Raw genomic sequence first — 22,183 nt, 5'->3', positions numbered from 1 at the left:
TTTTATTGAATGTAAACAGATAAATTCAGAAATTACCCGAGATCGAATCAAACGATCCAGAAGCACCGTCGTCTCGGGACAGCTCACACACCCTTGGTGTTGTGGTCGGCCTGCTCTGGGTCGACTTTCCCGTGTCTCCATGACCCTTCCCTTGTCCTCCTTGCCGCTTAGGGCATTCACTTTGGAAGTGTCCGCTTTGGCTGCAATGGAAAAAAGTCCAAGAGCCGCTGCCACTGGATTGGCCCTGAGTCCGGCTTGGTCGAGTGCAATCTCGGATGGAATGATCCAAGCTGCCACATCTCACACAAGCTCCCATGGCTTTCCAGCATTCACCTGGATGGTTCTTACCACACTTGGGACATTCAGGTCATCCACTAGAGGCCTTGCCTCCGTCAACCTGGTCCCACTTCCTCTTTCGGTCGTCAGTCTTACCCGTCGGGACAGACTGCGACTTCGTCTTAAGCTTGGCTTCTTCGGCCAAGTTAGACTCCAAAAGAGCTACACGTTCAACCAGCTCTCCGACGGTGCTGAAGGTGCAGATCGAACAGTGGGTTCTCAGCTCCGGCCTTAAGCCTCGAATGAACCGACGAACCTGGACTGTCTCGTCCTCAAGTTCCCTTCCAACAAACCGTCGGAGCCGGTTGAACTCCTCTTCGTACTCACGTACGGCCCTGTGGCCTTGGGTAAGGTCTAGGAATCTACCTTCCAGACGGTCCCAAGCCTCTGCAGGAAAGTATTTGCGGTTGAATTCATCTTCAAAATCCGCAAAACTTTGGAGACTTCCATTGGTGCGCTTGTTCACAGCCAGCCACCAATTATGCGCGTCCCCTTCCTGGAAGTGAACCGCGATGTCTCTCTTGTAATCCTCGGGACAACGAGTTGAGCTGAAGTTTCGGACTAGCCTACTCCTCCACTCGTCTGCCTCAATAGGATCGGTGCTTCCTGAGAAATTCTTCGTCCCTAGACGGGTGATGTGCTGAAGCAAACTCAAATAGTCCACCTTTTTCCCGGTCCTTTCTGGTGGATCAATCTCGATCACCTCGACCGTTTCCACAACTGGACCATTGGTGTTGGGGGCGGTCGTAGCCACATGCGTAGCTTGGCCAACCGAGGAGTTCACTAATGACGTGAACAGTTGGGCCATATCCGCCACCTGAGTCCCCATTACCTTCATGGCCTCTAACAAGTCCTCTTTGGACAGTGTTGCGGTTACATTGGCCGTACCATCGGCCACTTTCTCACGCTGGCCACTTCCTCATCACTCTCCTGATGTTCCTGACCATCCTTTTGCGTCCCTGTAAGGTTAGCCTGATCAGTTGGCAACACATCTTCAGCATTAGCCGCGGCCGGATCAGTTTGCAAACCGGACAGATTAGTTCCGTCCACGGCCACTTGGCTAGACTGACCGGCCATTCTCTTACTTCTTCGGGACTTTCCCGATTTGCTCTTTCCATCCTAAGGATTCAGACAATGTTAGTAGAAAACATACTAACCATAAACAGAACAAAACAATCCCTAGACTAAGCAATCAAACCTCACCGTGAGACCTAATCAGCTGGCTGCGTGTGTGTGTGTGTGGACTACATAACCCAACTATCCTAGAATCAAGCATGCTCTGATACCAACTTGTAAGACCCGTTGGATACGAATGCTTACTTATTATTTTCTTTGCTTGTCTGATTCATTCTAAGTCTTTTCTTTACTAAGTCATATTCGAATATGAGGTTCTTAAACAAAGGAATAGATTGCACAGCGGAATAATAATGTATAAACTTTGTATTACTTAGAAACATGAGATTCAATACACAACTTCTTAACAGTCTCATAGACAATCACTAGTTCATCCCTAGAATCATCTAACCACACGTTACACAGCCTCTCATTGACCGAGCCTTCATGGCTCCTTGGCTTGACCAGAACCATCCTTAGTTCCTGAAACCACAACCAGATAAGCATTAATCAAAACCGAGAATAGAACGGATTGATTCTACAATGCTTGGCTTGGTTCCTAGAACTTAGGTAAACCTCAGTCAACATAATCATAAAACGTATGAACCTACCTACCGTATCCTAAGTCATTCAACCAACCACCCCTTGACTTAGAATCAGATAGATAGTCCAGAATAGATAAACAGAACACACGAACAGATCCGGATCATCCCCAAAGACCAATCCGTCTAACCGGATAGAATCTAGGTGCGACCGGCCAATGGAGTCCGGCTCAATGGCCCAACGGACTCCCTTACCTGATCCGGCCTTAGGCCTGGATCCAATCGGCCGAGTAAGCCTCAAGCCTAATCCGGAAGGCTTAGCAACCGGTCAGACCTTGCGACTCTACCTTGTCTTAGATAAACCGTGACCTTGTCTTAACTAGACAAGCCATAAGCTGATCCATAAGGATCGGTCCTAACCTGTCCCGAAAGACACCGTTTGGAACATGTACCCTTTGGCCATTTGTGCCTCTTGGACACTCATGACTCTTGACAACTCGTGCCCTTTGGGTCATTTCCAACCGTTCGTCCTAACCGCCCAGTCTTGGTGCGATCATATCATCCCACTAACCGACCTGTGTCTAGGCTAGCAGTTTGATTATGTCCGGCCAAAGTCTAGGGACGTGTCCCTTGGACTCAGCCAACACAACCTTTCACGTTTTACCAGAGAGAAGAGAAACTAATTGAAACAGATAAGGAGAGCCGGATGGGGCTTAGGAACCGAGCAGAGCCGCGGTGCGGTCGCATGGACCGTCCGTTCGGTCTGATGGAGCCACGGCCCATCACATACCTTGTGAACCAAGTCTGTGGTTCTCCATGCTCTTCTCCTTGTCTTGATCTCCCATTCTTGACCGGAGTTAGTTCTCAAACGATCAGAGTCGCCGGAACACAACACCACCACAATCGGCCTTTCTCTTGGCCGAAACTCTCTCTTTCTCTCTTTCTTTCTCTCTACGTTTTTCTCTGAGTATTTTACTCTGGAATTGGATAATGAAATCGACCAGAGAGCCCCCATATTTATAGAAAACGAGGGGGTAAGTCTTGCCCCACGAACAGGCACGACTTGCTAGCGAATGGGCACCATCGGCCAAGGGTTGTCCCCTTTCGGCCACTTGCATCCCTTCGCCCTTTCTGATTGGGTTTGGGGTCGGTCACAAGCCCAACCCACGCCCCAGGCCTCCTGGACTTAGCCAACGGCCTTGTCCAAAGACCCAACAGCCCATGGCCTCATGGCCGGACCTCACAGCCCGCCACTGACCCGGACCCGGACCATCGGCCTAAAGCCCGGACAGTCCGTCTAGCTGAGATGAGCTGACTCTCAGCTGCCTCAGCTGAGTGAGCTAGTAGTCCAGCTAGTGGAGCTGACTTAGTAGGGACTGAGCTGGAGTGAACTGAACCTAGCTTCATTGAGCTGGCCGAGCTACTCGTTCACTTCGTCCAGTTACCGTCTTACTCGTCCTAGCTGTCTCTTAGCTTGTATAAGGTTAAGTCTAAGTTTCCTTATGTCCTTAACCTTCTTTCTCGACCATGGAACGCTTACCTTGATGTCCTAAGACTGGCTTGCACGTTTCCTCGAACCATGGCCGTCCCAACAATCGTCGCCAAAGCTAGGTCTCTACTCCGGATACACTCGAGAGAACCCACGGAAGCAGAAATTTTCGCCAAGCGAGCCTGAAACTCTGCGCAAAGAGCATCCGTGGCCTCTTGGATCCTGCAGCTCGCTAGCCCCGCATCACCCTCGATCTGACGCTGAAGCCGACGCACCTCCGAGGATTTGGCCTTCCTGGCCTTCCTGGCCTTCTTTTCCTTAAGCAAGGAACTTGCCGTCTTCCCAAGGTCCCTCTCGAGCCCTCCTATCGCGACCTCGAGCTTCGACACTTTCACGGAATCAGAGTCCTTGACAGCCGTCAGCATGGTCTCGGTTTCAGACCATCTGCCCTGAAGCTCCACCAACTCCCCGGAAAGGCGACTGGTCTCAGAACCACACTCGCTGATCATCCCATCGATCAACGATATGAACTGCGAACGGTGAAAATTCTTAAGACTAAGTCCGAGAAAGAATGCACATAAGATGATCGAGAATTCAAGCAAGAGACAAACCTTTCCGCGAAGTCCCGATGCTAGGCTCAATCCACCTTGCTGCGAAGTTTCCCCGTCACCACTCTTGGCAAGTTTCCTCTTCCGACTCTTAGGCTGAGCAACCGGAACAGCGCTAGGAGCGCGCAACGCCAGAACGATTTATTTCCTGGCTGGAGGAGGAGGTATAGAGTCAGCGGCTTTCTCCTTGTCCTCGACGAGGATCGGAGTCGTGGAAGATCCCGCAGGTAGGGCTTGCGGAGAGGAGCCTTGACCTCGGTCCCATGACCAGGGACAACGACCTGGGCAGAAGAAGACGGGAACTCGGAGCCATCTTGAGCCAGTTCTTTCTCGGCTTGGCAACGAACTAGTTTCTCTCGAAAGGAAAGATGACCGGCAACACAAGCCGGCGCTTCAGCCGGAGAAGCCAGAACCAGAGCCGGAGAAGTGGCCTCGCCCATCTCGACGTTGGAATCTCTCTTATCACCTTGGGAGGAAGACATGTTCAAAGGAAAGGTATGAAACTAGAGAGGTTTTTGAAGGAATGAAGAAGGGAAGGTGTGAAGAAAATGCATGACAAGAGCTCACTACTTATAGAAGTATGGGTTCGGAATACTGTCTCGATAACTTTTTTCCTCAGAGTTTAAAGTGTGAATTTCGTCCAATACGCTTAACCTTGTCAAAGTCATCTATCCGCCCGCTAGAGTCACAACTCTAACGGGCTAGGGGGCTAACTGTTGGGGTCAAAAACAGTTGTGACAAATTTAACATTCAGAACGTCCGAGGAAGAAAATAAGAATTTCTCCGATGAATACTTTTTGAAATAGATTCTTTCTTACAAAAAAGCTTTACGGAAGAAAGAATCGAGACGTCCGACGAAAGCTCAAAACAGGTCATTATGCAGCGACCAAACGTCCGACCCACTCGTAGCGACCGAGCCTGACCCAAGCTCGTTCGCTATGTAGTGACCGCGCATCTGTCTCGCTCGGTCGCTACGTAGCGACCAAGCTCAGCCAACCGAGCCCGAGGCAAGCTCGGTCGCAACATAGCGACCGAGCATCTGTCTCGCTCATTCGCTACGTAGCGACCGAGCATTCGTCTCACTCGGTCGCTACATAGCGACCGAGCCTGAGCCAAGCTCGATCGCTACGTAGTGACCGAGCCCGAGCCAAGCTCGGTTGCTACGTAGCAACCGAGATCGAGCCAAAGCTCGGTTGCTATGCAGCGACCAAATGTCCGTCCCGCTCGGTCGCTACGTAGCGACCGGGCTCGAGCCAAAGTTCGGTCGCTGTGTAGCGATCGAGCTCTTCCTAACATCGATACGACACCAATCCATGCATTCTCGTCAAACCTTCAAATGCTATCTCCCGAAGACCGTAGCAAGCTCAGTCCATGTTTTCCGCTATTCTAACTCATCGATCAAACTTCGCGGATTAGAAACCGCGGAAAGTTCGTTCTTTATCAAAAGAAATCGTAGTAAACGTGTCGAGTCGGAAGACGGCCCAAAGGGACCTAAAACACGACTCGAGGCCCATCCTACGATTTCTTAACCAAAAGCCCGTAAACCACAGCACGGTTTACACTTGGTCCACAAGGAAGGATAAATGTCAAGTTTCCGCAGATAAATACGGAAGTTTTGAAGATAATTGTGAAGATCGGGAAAAATGGAATATCTCCATTTTTATGCTATGACGGCTTAAGGGCAGAAGAGTAAAAGCGTAAACCGACCTTGGAGCTAGTATATAAGGAGTCCTAGGCGAGGAGCATGGGAGAGGATTTTTCAGAGAAAACATAGCACTTAGAGCAATTTAGGCAATTTTCCGTTTTTGTTATTTCGAGCTGCGACTCAATTAGGTTTAGCCGTCTTAGGGTTGCTAGAACTAGGAATCTCGCCGACAGCTCTCGAGCCCAGGCTTATACCTTGTTGTAAACGCTCATACGCAGATTCGGAATAAGATCTTCTTTGCTCTCTTTTTCGATTCCTTATTTTTATCATTGTTATTCTCGTGTTCTGATTGCTTGACGTGTGGTAATTAGCAGATATCCGGGTCCTCTGAGAAATTAGGGTTTTCCAAGTTTCCTTATTTAAACGGAAATCGACAGTGCAAATTTCGGTTCCCACAGTTCCCGTGGACTGTTCGGGTGATTTTGGCCCACGTGGGCTGTCTGTTCAGTACACACAGGACGTCTGTGGCTGTCCATCAGTACACATATCAGCACGCTGGCCCTTACCGTGGACTGTTTGGGTGATTTTAACCCACGTGGGTGTCTGCCAGCACACACAGGACATACGTGGGTGTCTGCCAGCACACACAGGACGTCCGTGGCTGTCCATGGCTGTCCGTCAGCACACACAGGACGTTCGTGGCTGTCCGTGTGTGTCCGAGTGTGTCCGTGTGTGTCCGTGTGTGTCCGTGTGTGTCCGTCAGCACACACAGGACGTCCATGGCTGTCCATCAATACACATATCAGCACGCTGGTCCTTGGACTCAGTACGCTGGCCCTTCCTGTGGACTGTTTGGGTGATTTTGGCCCACGTGGGCTGTCTGTTCAGTATAGATAGGACGTTCGTGGGTGTCCATCAGCACACAGGACGTCCATGTGTGTCCATCAGCACACACAGGACGTCCATGGCTGTCCATCAGTACACATATCAGCACGTTGGTCCTTGGAGTCAGCACGCTGACCCTTCCGGTGGACTGTTTGGGTGATTTTGGCCCACGTGGGCTGTCTGTTCAATACACACAGGACGTCCGTGGGTGTCTACCAGCACACATAGGACGTCTGTGGCTGTCCGTGTGTGTCCGTGTGTGTCCGTCTGCACACACAGGACGTCCGTGACTGTCCATCAGTACACATATCAGCACGCTGGTCCTTGGACTCAGCACGCTGGCCCTTCCCGTGGACTGTTCGGGTGATTTTGGCCCACGTGGCCTGTCTGTTCAGTACACACAGGACGTTCGTGGGTGTTCATCAGCACACACATGACGTCCGTGTGTGTTCGTCAGCACACACATGAAGTTCGTGGCTGTCTGTATGTGTCCGTGTGTGTCCGTCAGCACACACATGACATCCGTGGCTGTCCATCAGTACACATATCAGCACTTTGGCCTTGGACTCAGCACGCTGACCCTTCCTGTGGACTGTTCGGGTGATTTTGGTCCATGTGGGCTGTCTGTTCAGTACACACAGGACGTCCGTGGGTGTCCCCCAGCACACACAGGACGTCCCTGTGTGTCCGTGTTTGTCCGTCTGCACACAATGGACGTCCGTGGCTGTCCATCAGTACACATATCAGAATGCTGGTCCTTGGACTCAGCATGCTGGTCCTTGGACTTAGAACGCTGGCCCTTCCCGTGGACTGTTCGGGTGATTTTGGCCCACTTGGGCTGTCTGTTCAGTACACACTGGACGTCTGTGGGTGTTCGTCAGCGCACACAGGATGTATGTGGCTGTCCATCAGCGCACACAGGATGTCTGTGGCTGTCTGTGTGTGTCCGTGTGTATCTGTGTGTGTCCGTCAGCACACACATGACGTCCGTGGCTGTCCATCAGTACACATATCAGCACGCTGGTCCTTCCCGTGGACTGTTCGGGTGATTTTGGCCCACATGGGCTGTCTTTTCAGTACACACAGGACGTCCGTGGGTGTTCGTCAGCACACAAATGATGTCTGTGTGTGTCCGTCAGCACAGACAGGACGTCCATGGCTGTCTGTGTGTGTTCATGTGTGTCTTTCGGCGTAGACAAGACGTCCGTGTCTGTCCATCAGTACACATATCAGCACGTTGGTCCTTGGACTCAGCACGCTGACCCTTCCCGTTGACAGCTCGGGTGATTTTGGCCCATGTGGGCTGTCTAATCAGTACACACAAGACGTCCGTGGGTGTCCGCCAGTACACATATCAGCACGATTGTCCTTGGACTCAGCACGCTGACTCTTCCCGTGGACTGTTCGGGTAATTTTGGCCCACGTGGGCTGTCTGTTTAGTACAAACAGGACGTCCGTGGGTGTCCGTCAGCACACACAGGACGTCCGTGGGTGTCCGCCAGCACACATAGGACGTCTGTGGCTGTCCGTGTGGGTCCGTCTCAACACAGGACGTCTGTGGCTGTCCATCAGTACACATATCAGCACGCTGGTCCTTGGACTCAGCACGCTGGCCCTTACCGTGGACTGTTCGGGTGATTGTGGCCCACGTGGCCTGTCTGTTCAGTACACACAGGACGTCCATGGGTGTTCCTCAGCACACACAGGACGTCCGTGTGTGTCCCTCAGCACACACATGACGTTCGTGGCTGTCTGTATGTGTCCGTGTGTGTCCGTCATCACACACAGGACGTCCGTGGCTGTCCATCAGTACACATATCTATGATTTTTATAGAGATCTTTACTCTGATTGTATGTGTGTGTGTATAAACTCAAATAGAGAAAGATTAGAGCTTGTTCTAGGTAATTTAGAAAGAGGAATTAATGAGAGTGTATAAAAGACTTAGGAACAAAGATTAAGAGACTAGAGAGACTGAGAGAATAAGAGACTAGAGATTGGTGTTTAGATTCAAGAACAAGACTTAGTTTCATGAAGGAGAAGGGAAACCCCCTTACTCACTTAGAGCTTACAAATCGTCTCTGCCTCTTATTTCAATAGGACAGACTGTTTTCTACTAGGGTTTACAGTCAGATACATCACACATGTGAAGTCAAACAAGGAGGAGCCTTATTTTGAATTCTATGGACCATAAGCTTCACATGCTTGGCCAATAGGAAGCTTGGGCGTTCCTGGTCTTTACACAGGCTGTCATGAGCTGTCTTGTGGACTGAATAAGCCAATAGGAGTGAAGACCTTATCCATACACGGACAGCATCTCGCCTGATCCTTTCCAAGGCCATCCAAGATGCCATTTTGATCCCTTCTTCATGTATAAGGTCCAAATGAGTTTCTCCATGCCTTGTGACCCAAGTCATGACCAGACCATGCTGTACGGACTTCCTGGCCGTACACATTGTGCCCTAAGCTTGCACATTCCTCAACTATGCTTAAATGGTCGAGATGATAAGCTTTGGGACGCCCTGGTCCGTACGGTCCGTACGGCCGTCCGTACGGATCGCCCTAACTTTCTCATTAACCATTGCAGCCTAAACTCCTCCAATGTTCTCCCATGTCTGATTAGAACCCTTCTTGGACATTGCCCCAATCTTGTATCAGCTTCTCATCACTTCTGAAGCTTCATAGAACTCTTCTTAAGATCTTCAAGAGCTTGCCCCTATATGTACAAGCTTCATTCTTCTCTTCAGTTCAACAATATCAGCACGTTGGCCTTGGACTCAGAACGCTGACCCTTCCTGTGGACTGTTTGGGTGCTTTTGGCCCATGAGGGCTGTCTGTTCAGTAAACATAGGACGTCCGTGGGTGTCCCCCAGCACACGCAGGACGTCTGTGTGTGTTTGTCTGCACACACAGGACGTCTGTGGCTGTCCATCAGTACACATATCAGCATGCTGGTCCTTGGAATCAGCACGCTGGCCCTTCCCGTGGAATGTTCGGGTGATTTTGGCCCATGTTGGCTGTCTGTTCAATACACCCAGGACATCCGTGGCAGTCCGTCAGCACACACAGGACGTCCGTGGCTGTCCGTGTGTGTTCGTGTGGGTCTGTGTGTGTCCGTCAGCACACACAGGTCGTTCGTGGCTGTCCATCAGTACACATATCAGCACGCTGGTCCTTGGACTCAGCACGCTGGTCCTTCCCGTGGACTGTTCGGGTGATTTTAGCCCACGTGGGCTGTCTGTTCAGTACACACAGGACGTCCGTCGGTGTTCGTCAGCACACACATGACGTCCGTGTGTGTCCGTCAGCACACACAGGACGTCCCTGTGTGTCCGTATGTGTCTGTCAGCATACACAGGACGTCCGTGGCTGTCCGTGTGTGTCCGTGTGTGTCTGTCAGCATACACAGGACGTCCACGGCTGTCTATCAGTACACATATCAGCACGCTGGTCCTTGGACTCAGCACACTGACCCTTCTCGTGGACTGCTCGGGTGATTTTGGCCCACGTGGGCTGTCTATTCAGTACACACAGGACGTGGGTGTCCGCCAGTACACATATCAGCACGTTTGTCCTTGGACTCAGCACGCTGACCCTACCTGTGGACTGTTCGGGTGATTTTGGCCCACGTGGGCTGTCTGTTCAGTACACACAGGACGTCCTTGGGTTTCCGTCAGCACACACATGACGTCTGTGTGTGTCCTTCAGCACACGCAGGACGTTCGTGGCTGTCCATCAGTACACATATCAGCACGCTGGTCCTTGGACTCAGCACGCTGGTCCTTCCCGTGGACTGTTCGGGTGATTTTAGCCCACGTGGGCTGTCTGTTCAGTACACACAGGACGTCCGTCGGTGTTCGTCAGCACACACATGACGTCCGTGTGTGTCCGTCAGCACACACAGGACGTCCCTGTGTGTCCGTATGTGTCTGTCAGCATACACAGGACGTCCGTGGCTGTCCGTGTGTGTCCGTGTGTGTCTGTCAGCATACACAGGACGTCCACGGCTGTCTATCAGTACACATATCAGCACGCTGGTCCTTGGACTCAGCACACTGACCCTTCTCGTGGACTGCTCGGGTGATTTTGGCCCACGTGGGCTGTCTATTCAGTACACACAGGACGTGGGTGTCCGCCAGTACACATATCAGCACGTTTGTCCTTGGACTCAGCACGCTGACCCTACCTGTGGACTGTTCGGGTGATTTTGGCCCACGTGGGCTGTCTGTTCAGTACACACAGGACGTCCTTGGGTTTCCGTCAGCACACACATGACGTCTGTGTGTGTCCTTCAGCACACGCAGGACGTCCGTGTGTGTCCGTGTGTGTCTGTCAGCATACACAGGACGTCCATGGCTGTCCATCAGTACACATATCAGCACGTTGGTCCTTGGACTCAGCACGCTGACCCTTCCCGTGGACTGTTCGGGTGATTTTGGCCCACGTTGGCTGTCTGTTCAGTACACACAGGACGTCTGTGGGTGTCCGTCAGCACACATATCAGCATGTTGGTCCTTGGACTCAGCACGCTGACCCTTCCCGTGGACTGTTCGGGTGATTTTGGCCAACGTGGGCTGTCTGCTCAGTACACACAAGACGTTTGTGGCTGTCCGTCACCACACACATGACGTCTGTGGCTGTCCGTGTGTGTCCGTCAGCACACACAGGACGTTCGTGGCTGTCCATCAGTACAGATATCAGCACGCTGGTCCTTAAACTGAGCACGCTGGCCCTTCCCGTGGACTGTTCGGGTGATTTTGGCCCACGTGGGCTGTCTGTTCAGTACACACAGGACGTCCGTGGGTGTCCGTCAGCACACACATGATGTCTGTGTGTGTCCGTCAGCACACACAGGACATCCATGCCTATCAGTGTGTGTCCATCAGCACACACATGACGTCCGTGGCTGTCCATCAGTACACATATCAGAAAGTTGGTCCTTGAACTCAGCACGCTGACCCTTCCCATGGACTGCTCGGGTGATTTTGGCCCACGTGGGCTGTCTGTTCAGTACACACAGGACGTCCGTGGGTGTCCGCCAGCACACACAGGACGTCCGTTTGTGAACGTGTGTGTCCGTCTGCACACACAGGACGTCCGTGGCTGTCCATCAGTACACATATCAGCACGCTGGTCATTGGACTCAGCACGCAGGCCCTTCCCGTGAATTGTTCGGGTGATTTTGGGCCACGTGGGCTGTCTGTTCAGTACACACAGGACGTTAGTGGGTGTCCGTCAGCACACACAGGACGTCCGTGGCTGTCCATCAGTACACATATCAGAATGCTGGTCCTTGGACTCAGCATGCTGGTCCTTGGACTCAGCACGCTGGCCCTTCCCGTGGACTGTTCGGGTGATTTTGGCCCACTTGGGCTGTCTGTTCAGTACACACTGGACGTCTGTGGGTGTTCGGCAGCGCACACAAGATGTATGTGGCTGTCCATCAGCGCGCACAGGATGTCCGTGGCTGTCCGTGTGTGTCCGTGTGTATCTGTCTGTGTCCGTCAGCACACACATGACGTCCGTGGCTGTCCATCAGTACACATATCAGCACGCTGGTCCTTCCCGTGGACTGTTCGGGTGATTTTGGCCCACATGAGCTGTCTTTTCAGTACACACAGGACGTCTGTGGGTGTTCGTCAGCACACAAATGATGTCTGTGTGTGTCCTTCAGCACACACAGGACGTCCATGGCTGTCTGTGTGTGTTCATGTGTGTCTGTCGGCATACACAAGACGTCCGTGTCTGTCCATCAGTACACATATCAGCACGTTGGTCCTTGGACTCAGCACGCTGACCCTTCCCGTTGACTGCTCGGGTGATTTTGGCCCATGTGGGCTGTCTAATCAGTACACACAGGACGTCCGTGGGTGTCCGCCAGCACACGCAGGACGTCTGTGTGTGTTCGTCTGCACATACAGGACGTCTGTGGCTGTCCATCAGTACACATATCAGCATGCTGGTCCTTGGACTCAGCACGCTGGCCCTTCCCGTGGAATGTTCGGGTGATTTTGGCCCATGTTGGCTGTCTGTTCAGTACACCCAGGACATCCGTGGCAGTCCGTCAGCACACACAGGACGTCTGTGGCTGTCCGTGTGTGTCCGTGTGGGTCTGTGTGTGTCCGTCAGCACACACAGGTCATCCGTGGCTGTCCATCAGTACACATATCAGCACGCTGGTCCTTGGACTCAGCATGCTGGTCCTTCCCGTGGACTGTTCGGGTGATTTTAGCCCACGTGGGCTGTCTGTTCAGTACACACAGGACGTCCGTCACACACATGACGTCCGTGTGTGTCCGTCAGCACACACAGGACGTCCGTGTGTGTCCGTGTGTGTCTGTCAGCATACACAGGAAGTCCGTGGCTGTCCGTGTGTGTCCGTGTGTGTCTGTCAGCATACACAGGACGTCCACGGCTGTCCATCAGTACACATATCAGCACGCTGGTCCTTGGACTCAGCACGCTGACCCTTCTCGTGGACTGCTCGGGTGATTTTGTCCCACGTGGGCTGTCTATTCAGTACACACAGGACGTGGGTGTCCGCCAGTACACATATATCAGCACGTTTGTCCTTGGACTCAGCACGCTGACCCTTCCTGTGGACTGTTCGCGTGATTTTGGCCAACGTGGGCTGTCTGTTCAGTACACACAGGACGTCCTTGGGTTTCCGTCAGCACACACATGACGTCTGTGTGTGTCCTTCAGCACACGCAGGACGTCCGTGTGTGTCCGTGTGTGTTTGTCAGCATACACAGAACGTCCGTGGCTGTCCATCAGTACACATATCAGCACGTTGGTCCTTGGACTCAGCACGCTAACCCTTCCCGTGGACTGTTTGGGTGATTTTGGCCCACGTTGGCTGTCTGTTCAGTACACACAGGACGTCCGTGGGTGTTGTAGGCACAGGGGGGCTAACCCACGAATGGGTTGAATGGTGGAACCAAGGTTTAAACCTGAAAACAAAGAGAACCGATTTTTATGAGTTTTAGAGTTTTTATGATGCAAACAGAAACAAATATGAAAACAAATGAGATGATGATGATAATGATAATGAAACAAGATAAATAAACAAAGGATAGGATGGAATCAAGCTGCTGGATGTGTATCACTCTCAGCTTGATTAGAAGATGAACTGAAGTGGATTTGCGGAGGAAGGTTTGATTGAATCTCTCAATCTGATGGAATGATGGATCGAAGTGATTGACTCTCTCAATCTGTGTACTGAGCTTGTTTGATTTGCACAAACAAACTAGACTCACGAAATCAATAAGACAATAAAGAATCTCTCTTTGAATCCTAAAGACCGATATTTTATACAAAGAACAACTTTGATAAAACTGAATAAACTTTCTATTAACTTGGTGATTAAGGGTTGCTCTTTACAATGGACGTCTAGGAGCTTATATAAGGCTCAGAGACAAAGGTCCTAACGTTCTAAAACAAATAGAAAAGGAAACAAATCAACCAAAGTAACAAAATCGAAAACTAGCCGTTGGAGCCTTTTATGGGATTTTGGCTCCAAGTGAGAAACTTGATTCTTCTTGAACCTGGACGGTTTTAATGGATAAGAGAGATTCCTTGGGATCTTCCTGGGTGCTTGATAGGTTCTGATCTCGTGCCTGATCTGAAGAGAAAAGAGCTGTTGGACATTAATGTCGGTTTGCTCCAAATAAGGCAGGTTTGAGTAAATGAGGATCCTCCTGATCCAATGGTTGCTGGTGCATGGTATGAACTTTCAGAACTCCTCCTGGACTCCTAGAGTATCTCCTGATTGGTTGAAATGATCTCCTGGTCGCCAATGTCTGGTTTGAAGCTGATTGAACCGGTTAGCTTCCAATTGAGGCAAGTGTAGAACTGGTTTGACCGGTTTTGGAGATTAGATCATAACTTCATAATTCCGTGGCCATTTCTCGTGATCTTGGGCTTTCTGGAAAGATGATAAACTTATATTGACTCCTATGATGGGCTTTGCTTCAGGCCGCTCCTTCCTTGGGCTGTAATCACCTTCTAAAATCGGGTACTCGCAGATGGACGGGCTGGAAAACCTCTGACTTCTAAAATTCATAACTTCTGGCTCCGAGAATATTTTGGCTCGATTCCAATTGGACTGGACTCCTTCTTGAGTGTAGAATCCAATAAAATTGGTTTCATGTTGAAAGTCATTCTCGTTGTGGAGATATACGTCTTGGACTGAACTTTGGTCGCTGGTACCTCCTAGATGGCCGGTTTGGACGGTTTGGTGAGACTCTGGTTGAACCATGGATTTCGTGACCACAACATCCCCTCCCTCTTGACAAGGTTTCGACCTCGAAACTATGTAACCTTGGGATTGTTTTGGTTTGGGAATGGATTGTGTATCAGGTGGTTCTCCTTTGAGAAAATAGGAATGAATCACGCCTCTGCGCTGGACATGGTCATTTCTTATCTTCTGGAGTGGATGGTCCTTCAAATTTTTGGTGGCCACGTTTCTGATCATCTTTGGAGTTGATTCTCTTAGCATCAAAAGTATAGCCGGTGGGATTCCTTTAAAGCTTTCTTCTTTGTGACCTGAAAAATCCTCAACATTCTGGACAAAAGCAAGTGCATTATATCTGTCATGGAAATATTAAGAACATGCTGATCTAAAATGAATCTTACCATAGGCTTTGGAACTTGAACAATGGATTGTTCAGATTTCGGTTTCCACTTGTGAATGGGTTCATGGCTGAGCTTATGGTCTGTTTCTTTCTCTGGAACTTCAATAATCTTATAGCTTTCATTTGTTCTTCCTGTACCAAGAACACACACGTCAGTACTAGTATCCAAAGGTGGTGTTAGACACTTACCTTGGTGGGATACTTTTATGACCGGTTTTGCTTCTTTAAGCAACATGGACTGTATTGTGTCTTGAACCATCTTCTGGTCCATCACAGGTGTGGCGCCTGGTTGCTCCTCTCCTTTGAATTCATGCTCCTTAGTTCCTGTTACATCACCCTTTGACAAAGACAAGTGCATTACACAAGAACTTGGAACCAATAAATCAGATTGAATAAAACTATCACTTTTCATAGATAATTCTGTTTTCTCTTCTAGTGATGTTTCTATCAATGCTTTCTTAGTAGAACAAACTATAGCATAGTGTCCTTTCTTATGACATCTATAACATGTCTGATATTTCAAATCCTCAGAGTTAGAAGACTTACCTTGGCTGGATGGCTCTTCTTTATTTGGGTTTAAAATCTCCATGTCTCTTGGACTTAAATCATGGACAACTTTTGATCTCAACAAGGATTGGGTGATCGTGTCTTTCTGGACCTCAGGACCTGTCTTAACATCCTTGGACAATACAAGTGACTCATACCAGTGGGAGATGATTTATAAACAAATTTATCAAGTATAGGACTTACCTTGGCCTTCTCTTGAAAAATCGGTTTGTCTGAATTTTCTTTGGAACCATGAGTTAGATACCTCCTTGGGTATATCTTTTGGATCTTTGAACTTGTGAGTTCTGGTGAAAATTCATCCCTCATGACTTCCTTAAGATCTCTCCATGTTTTGATAGCTGGCTCCTTGTAAAACCATCTATCATCTTCTTCTTGTACCCACCATTTAAAGGCATTACCTCTTAGTTGATCAATGGCATAAGATAGTCTCTTTTCTTTCAGAATGTTGTTGTAGTGAAACCATTCATCAAGGTTCCTCTCCCAAAATAGGTAGCTTCTTCCTCCTGAAAATGTAAAGAGTTCAATTTTATCAGCAAAAGATTTATGATCAAACCGAGAATTAGCAACATGATGAGTATGGGTTTGAGAAGTTGGATGTTGATTGATCCTTGAAGGATCTGGTGGTTTGGGCTCGACATAGACAGCCTCTGGTGCGTCTCCAAATCTCCTTTCTCCTTGCTGTGGACGTTGGACTCGTGCCTTGTTTCTTTTCCTCAACTGAGCAATCCGATCATTGATCTCTTGCAAAGCTGTCAACTGTTGGTTCTGTTTGGCCATCTGACTTTGGCCGTGTGTTTTTCCTACCATGTCTTCCTGAAAACACTCTCAAAGATCAAGTGAAGGTATGGAAAGTTCTGGTCGAATCAAAATAAGAACCAAAAATGCAAGATAATTAAAATAAACCGAAAAAATTGCAATTATGAACCGAAATGAAATAAACTATGCTAAAATAATTTTTCTTTTGGTTTTCTCAATGTAAAAACGAAATGAATCAATATGGAATTACAATTTACACAAGTGAAAAGAAAATATGGAATGAAAACTAACACTGATTTTTTTTTTTTGATTTTCTTATGCAAGAAACAAATATGGAAATGCAGATTTTTTTTTTTTAAAATGAATGCACAAAATCTAAATATGGCAAGTGGAACTGGGGGAATGAATGCAAACAACTAGACAAGTATTTCAAAATAATTTCGTGGATCAAACTAGACAACTCCTTCTTCTTTAGTTTTCTTTTTTTAAGAACAACAATAACAATGCAAAAACTGTTTTTTTTTTTTTTATAAATGAAAACAAATGCAAACAAATATGAATGATGCAAGGATAGAGTGACCTGATTCAGGAGCTTCAGCTCTGATACCAAAATGTTGTAGGCACAGGGGGGCTAACCCACGAATGGGTTGAATGGTGGAACCAAGGTTTAAACCTGAAAACAAAGAGAACCGATTTTTATGAGTTTTAGAGTTTTTATGATGCAAACAGAAACAAATATGAAAACAAATGAGATGATGATGATAATGATAATGAAACAAGATAAATAAACAAAGGATAGGATGGAATCAAGCTGCTGGATGTGTATCACTCTCAGCTTGATTAGAAGATGAACTGAAGTGGATTTGCGGAGGAAGGTTTGATTGAATCTCTCAATCTGATGGAATGATGGATCGAAGTGATTGACTCTCTCAATCTGTGTACTGAGCTTGTTTGATTTGCACAAACAAACTAGACTCACGAAATCAATAAGACAACAAAGAATCTCTCTTTGAATCCTAAAGACCGATATTTTATACAAAGAACAACTTTGATAAAACTGAATAAACTTTCTATTAACTTGGTGATTAAGGGTTGCTCTTTACAATGGACGTCTAGGAGCTTATATAAGGCTCAGAGACAAAGGTCCTAACGTTCTAAAACAAATAGAAAAGGAAACAAATCAAGCAAAGTAACAAAATCGGAAACTAGCCGTTGGAGCCTTTTATGGGATTTTGGCTCCAAGTGAGAAACTTGATTCTTCTTGAACCTGGACGGTTTTAATGTATAAGAGAGCTTCCTTGGGACCTTCCTGGGTGCTTGATAGGTTCTGATCTCGTGCCTGATCTGAAGAGAAAAGAACTGTTGGACATTAATGTCGGTTTGCTCCAAATAAGGCAGGTTTGAGTAAATGAGGATCCTCCTGATCCAATGGTTGTTGGTGCATGGTATGAACTTGCAGAACTCCTCCTGGACTCCTAGAGTATCTCCTGATTGGTTGAAATGATCTCCTGGTCGCCAATGTCTGGTTTGAAGCTGATTGAACCGGTTAGCTTCCAATTGAGGCAAGTGTAGAACTGGTTTGACCGGTTTTGGAGATTGGATCATAACTTCATAATTCCGTGGCCATTTCTCGTGATCTTGGGCTTTCTGGAAAGATGATAAACTTATATTGACTCCTATGATGGGCTTTGCTTCAGGCCGCTCCTTCCTTGGGCTGTAATCACCTTCTAAAATCGGGTACTCGCAGATGGACGGGCTGGAAAACCTCTGATTTCTAAAATTCATAACTTCTGGCTCCGAGAATATTTTGGCTCGATTCCAATTGGACTGGACTCCTTCTTGAGTGTAGAATCCAATAAAATTGGTTTCATGTTGAAAGTCATTCTCGTTGTGGAGATATACGTCTTGGACTGAACTTTGGTCGCTGGTACCTCCTAGATGGCCGGTTTGGACGGTTTGGTGAGACTCTGGTTGAACCATGGATTTCGTGACCACAACAGTGGGTGTCCGTCAGCACACATATCAGCATGTTGGTCCTTGGACTCAGCACGCTGACCCTTCCCGTGGAGTGTTCGGGTGATTTTGGCCAACGTGGGCTGTATGCTCAGTACACACAAGACGTTTGTGGCTGTCCGTCACCACACACATGACGTCTGCGGCTGTCCATGTGTGTACGTCAGCACACACAGGACGTCCGTGGCTGTCCATCAGTACACATATCAGCACGCTGGTCCTTGGACTCAGCACACTGGCCCTTCCCGTGGACAGTGCGGGTGATTTTGGCCCACGTGGGCTGTCTATTCAGTATACACAGAACGTCCATGGGTGTCCGTCAACACAAAAAGGACGTCCGTGTGTGTCCGTCAGCACACACAGAACGTTCGTGGCCGTCTGTGTGTCCGTGTGTGTCCGTCAGCACACAAAGGATGTCTGTGGCTGTCCATCAGTACACATATCAGCACGTTGGTCCTTGGACTCAGCACGCTGACCCTTCCCATGGACTGCTCGGGTGATTTTGGCCCACGTGAGCTGTCTGTTCAGTACACACAGGACGTCCGTGGGTGTCCGCCAGCAGACACAGGACGTCCGTTTGTGAACGTGTGTGTACGTCTGCACACACAGGACGTCTGTGGCTGTCCATCAGTACATATATCAGCACGCTGGTCATTGGACTCAGCACGCTGGCCCTTCCCGTGAACTGTTCGGGTGATTTTGGGCCACGTGGGCTGTCTGTTCAGTACACACAGGAAGTCAGTGGGTGTCCGTCAGCACACACAGGACGTCCGTGTGTGTCTGTCAGCACACACAGAACGTCTGTGGCTGTCTGTGAGTGTCCATGTGTGTCTGTCAGCACACAAAGGACGTCTGTGGCTGTCCATCAGTACACATATCAGCACGTTGGTCCTTGGACTCAGCACGCTGACCCTTCCCGTGGACAGTTCGGGTGATTTTTGCCTTCGTAAGATGTCTGTTCAGTACACACAGGACGTCTGTGGCTGTCCGTCAGCACACACAGGACGTCCGTGGCTGTCCGTGTGTGTCCGTGTGTGTCCGTATGTGTCCGTCAGCACACACAAGACGTTCGTGGCTGTCCATCAGTACACATATCAGCACACTGTTCCTGGGACTCAGCACGCTGGCCCTTCCCGTGGACTGTTCGGGTGATTTTGGCCCACGTGGGCTGTCTGTTCAGTACACAAAACGTCCGTGGGTGTCTGTCAGCACACACATGACGTCTGTGTGTGTCCGTCAGCACACACAGGACGTCCGTGGCTGTCCGTGTGTGTCCGTCAGCACACACAGGACGTCTGTGGCTGTCCATGTGTGTCCGTTAGCACACACAGGACGTCCGTGGCTGTCCGTGTGTGTCCGTCAGCACACACAGGACGTCCATGGCTGTTCGTGTGTGTCCGTGTGTGTCTGTCAGCACACACCGGACGTCCATGTCTGTCCATCAGTACACATATCAGCACGTTGGTCCTTGGACTCAGCACGCTGACTCTGCCCGTGGACTATTCGGGTGATTTTAGCCCACGTGGGCTGTCTGTTCAGTACACACAGGATGTCCTTGGCTGTCTATGGCTGTCCGTCAGCACACACAGGACGTCCGTGGCTGTCCGTGTGTATCCGTCAGCACACACATGACATCCATGGCTATCCATCAGTACACATATCAGCACGTTGGTCCTTGGACTCAGCACGCTAGCCCTTCCCGTGGACTGTTTGGGTGATTTTGGCCCACGTGGCCTGTCTGTTCAGTACACACAGGACGTCCGTGGGTGTCCACCAGCACACACAGGACGTCCGTGGCTGTCTGTGGCTGTCCGTCAGCACACACAGGACGTCCGTGTCTGTCCGTGTATGTCCGTGTGTGTCCGTGTGTGTCTGTCAGCACACACATGACGTCCGTGGCTGTCCATCACTACACATATTAGCACGCTGGTCCTTGGTCTCAGCACGCTGGCCCTTCCCGTGGATTGTTTGGGTGATTTTGGCCCACGTGGGCTGTCTGTTCAGTAGACACAGGACGTCCGTGGGTGTCCATCAGCACACACAGGACGTCCGTGTGTGTCCGTCAGCACAGACAGGACGTTCGGGGCTGTCTGTGTGTGTCCGTGTGTGTCCGTGTGTCTCTGTCAGCACACACAGGACGTCCGTGGCTGTCCATCAGTACACATATCAGCACGTTGGCCTTGGACTCAACACGCCGACCCTTCCCGTAGACAGTTCGTATGATTTTGGTCCATGAGGGCAGTCTGTTCAGTACACACATGACGTCCGTGGCTGTCAGTCAGCACACACAGGACGTCTGTGGCTGTCCGTGTGTGTCTGTGTGTGGCCGTGTGTGGCCGTGTGTGTCCGTCAGCACACACAGAACGTCTGTGGCTGTCCATCAGTACACATATCAGCACGCTGGTCCTTGGACTCAGCACACAGGCCCTTCTCGTGGACAGTTCGGGTGATTTTGGCCCACGTGGGCTGTCTGTTCAGTATACACAGAACGTCCATGGGTGTCCGTCAGCACAAAAAGGACGTCCGTGTGTGTCTGTCAGCACACACATAACGTTCGTGGCTGTCTACGTGTGTCCGTGTGTGTCCGTCAGCACACAAAGGATGTCCGTGGCTGTCCATCAGTACACATATCAGAACGTTGGTCCTTGGACTCAGCACGCTGACCCTTCCCGTGGACTGTTCGGGTGATTTTGGCCCACGTGAGCTGTCCGTCAGCACACACAGGACGTCAGTGGCTGTGCGTGTGTGTCCGTGTGTTTCCGTCAGCACAAACAGGACATCCGTGGCTGTCCATCAGTACACATATCAGCACGCTGGCCCTTCCCGGGACTGTTCGGGTGATTTGGCCACGTGGCTGTCTGTTCAGTACACACATGACGTCCGTGGGTGTCCGTTAGCACACACAAGATGTCTGTGTGTGTCCGTCAGCACACACAGGACATCCATGCCTGTCCGTGTGTGTCCATCAGCACACACATGACGTCTGTGGCTGTCCATCAGTACACATATCAGAAAGTTGGTCCTTGAACTCAGCACGCTGACCCTTCCCATGGACTGCTCGGGTTATTTTGGCACACGTGGGCTGCCTGTTCAGTACACACAGGACGTCTGTGGGTGTCCGCCAGCACACACAAGACGTCCGTTTGTGAACTTGTGTGTCCGTCAGCACACACAGGACGTCCGTGGCTGTCCGTGTGTGTCCGTCAGCACACACAGGACGTCTGTGGCTGTCCATGTGTGTCCGTTAGCACACACAGGACGTCCGTGGCTGTCCGTGTGTGTCCGTCAGCACACACAAGGACGTCCATGGCTGTTCTGTGTGTCCGTGTGTGTCTGTCAGCAAAACACAGGACGTCCATGTCTGTCCATCAAGTACACATATCAGCACGTTGGTCCTTGGACTCAGCACGCTGACTCTTGCCCGTGGACTAGTCGGGGTGATTTTAGCCCACGTGGGCTGTCTGTTCAGTACACACAGGATGTCCTTGGCTGTCTATGGCTTCCGTCAGCACACACAGGACGTCCGTGGCGGTCCGTGTGGATCCGTCAGCACACACATGGACATCCGTGGCTATCCATCAGTACACATATCAGC

General features: G+C 49.9%; 1 protein-coding gene across 1 annotated transcript; it reads right to left on the bottom strand.

Moving 5' to 3' along the window:
• Positions 1–17,609: 17,609 nt before the first annotated feature.
• On the bottom strand, positions 17,610–18,725 carry LOC117129560. The gene has a single exon (XM_033282981.1). The coding sequence runs from the start codon at positions 18,553–18,555 to the stop codon at positions 17,722–17,724; it is 834 nt and encodes a 277-aa protein (XP_033138872.1). The 5' UTR covers positions 18,556–18,725; the 3' UTR covers positions 17,610–17,721.
• Positions 18,726–22,183: the final 3,458 nt, after the last annotated feature.

Source organism: Brassica rapa, unplaced genomic scaffold (assembly GCF_000309985.2).
Source record: "Brassica rapa cultivar Chiifu-401-42 unplaced genomic scaffold, CAAS_Brap_v3.01 Scaffold0030, whole genome shotgun sequence".
NCBI lineage: Eukaryota > Viridiplantae > Streptophyta > Magnoliopsida > Brassicales > Brassicaceae > Brassica > Brassica rapa.
This window is presented reverse-complemented; position numbering and strand designations above follow the sequence as displayed.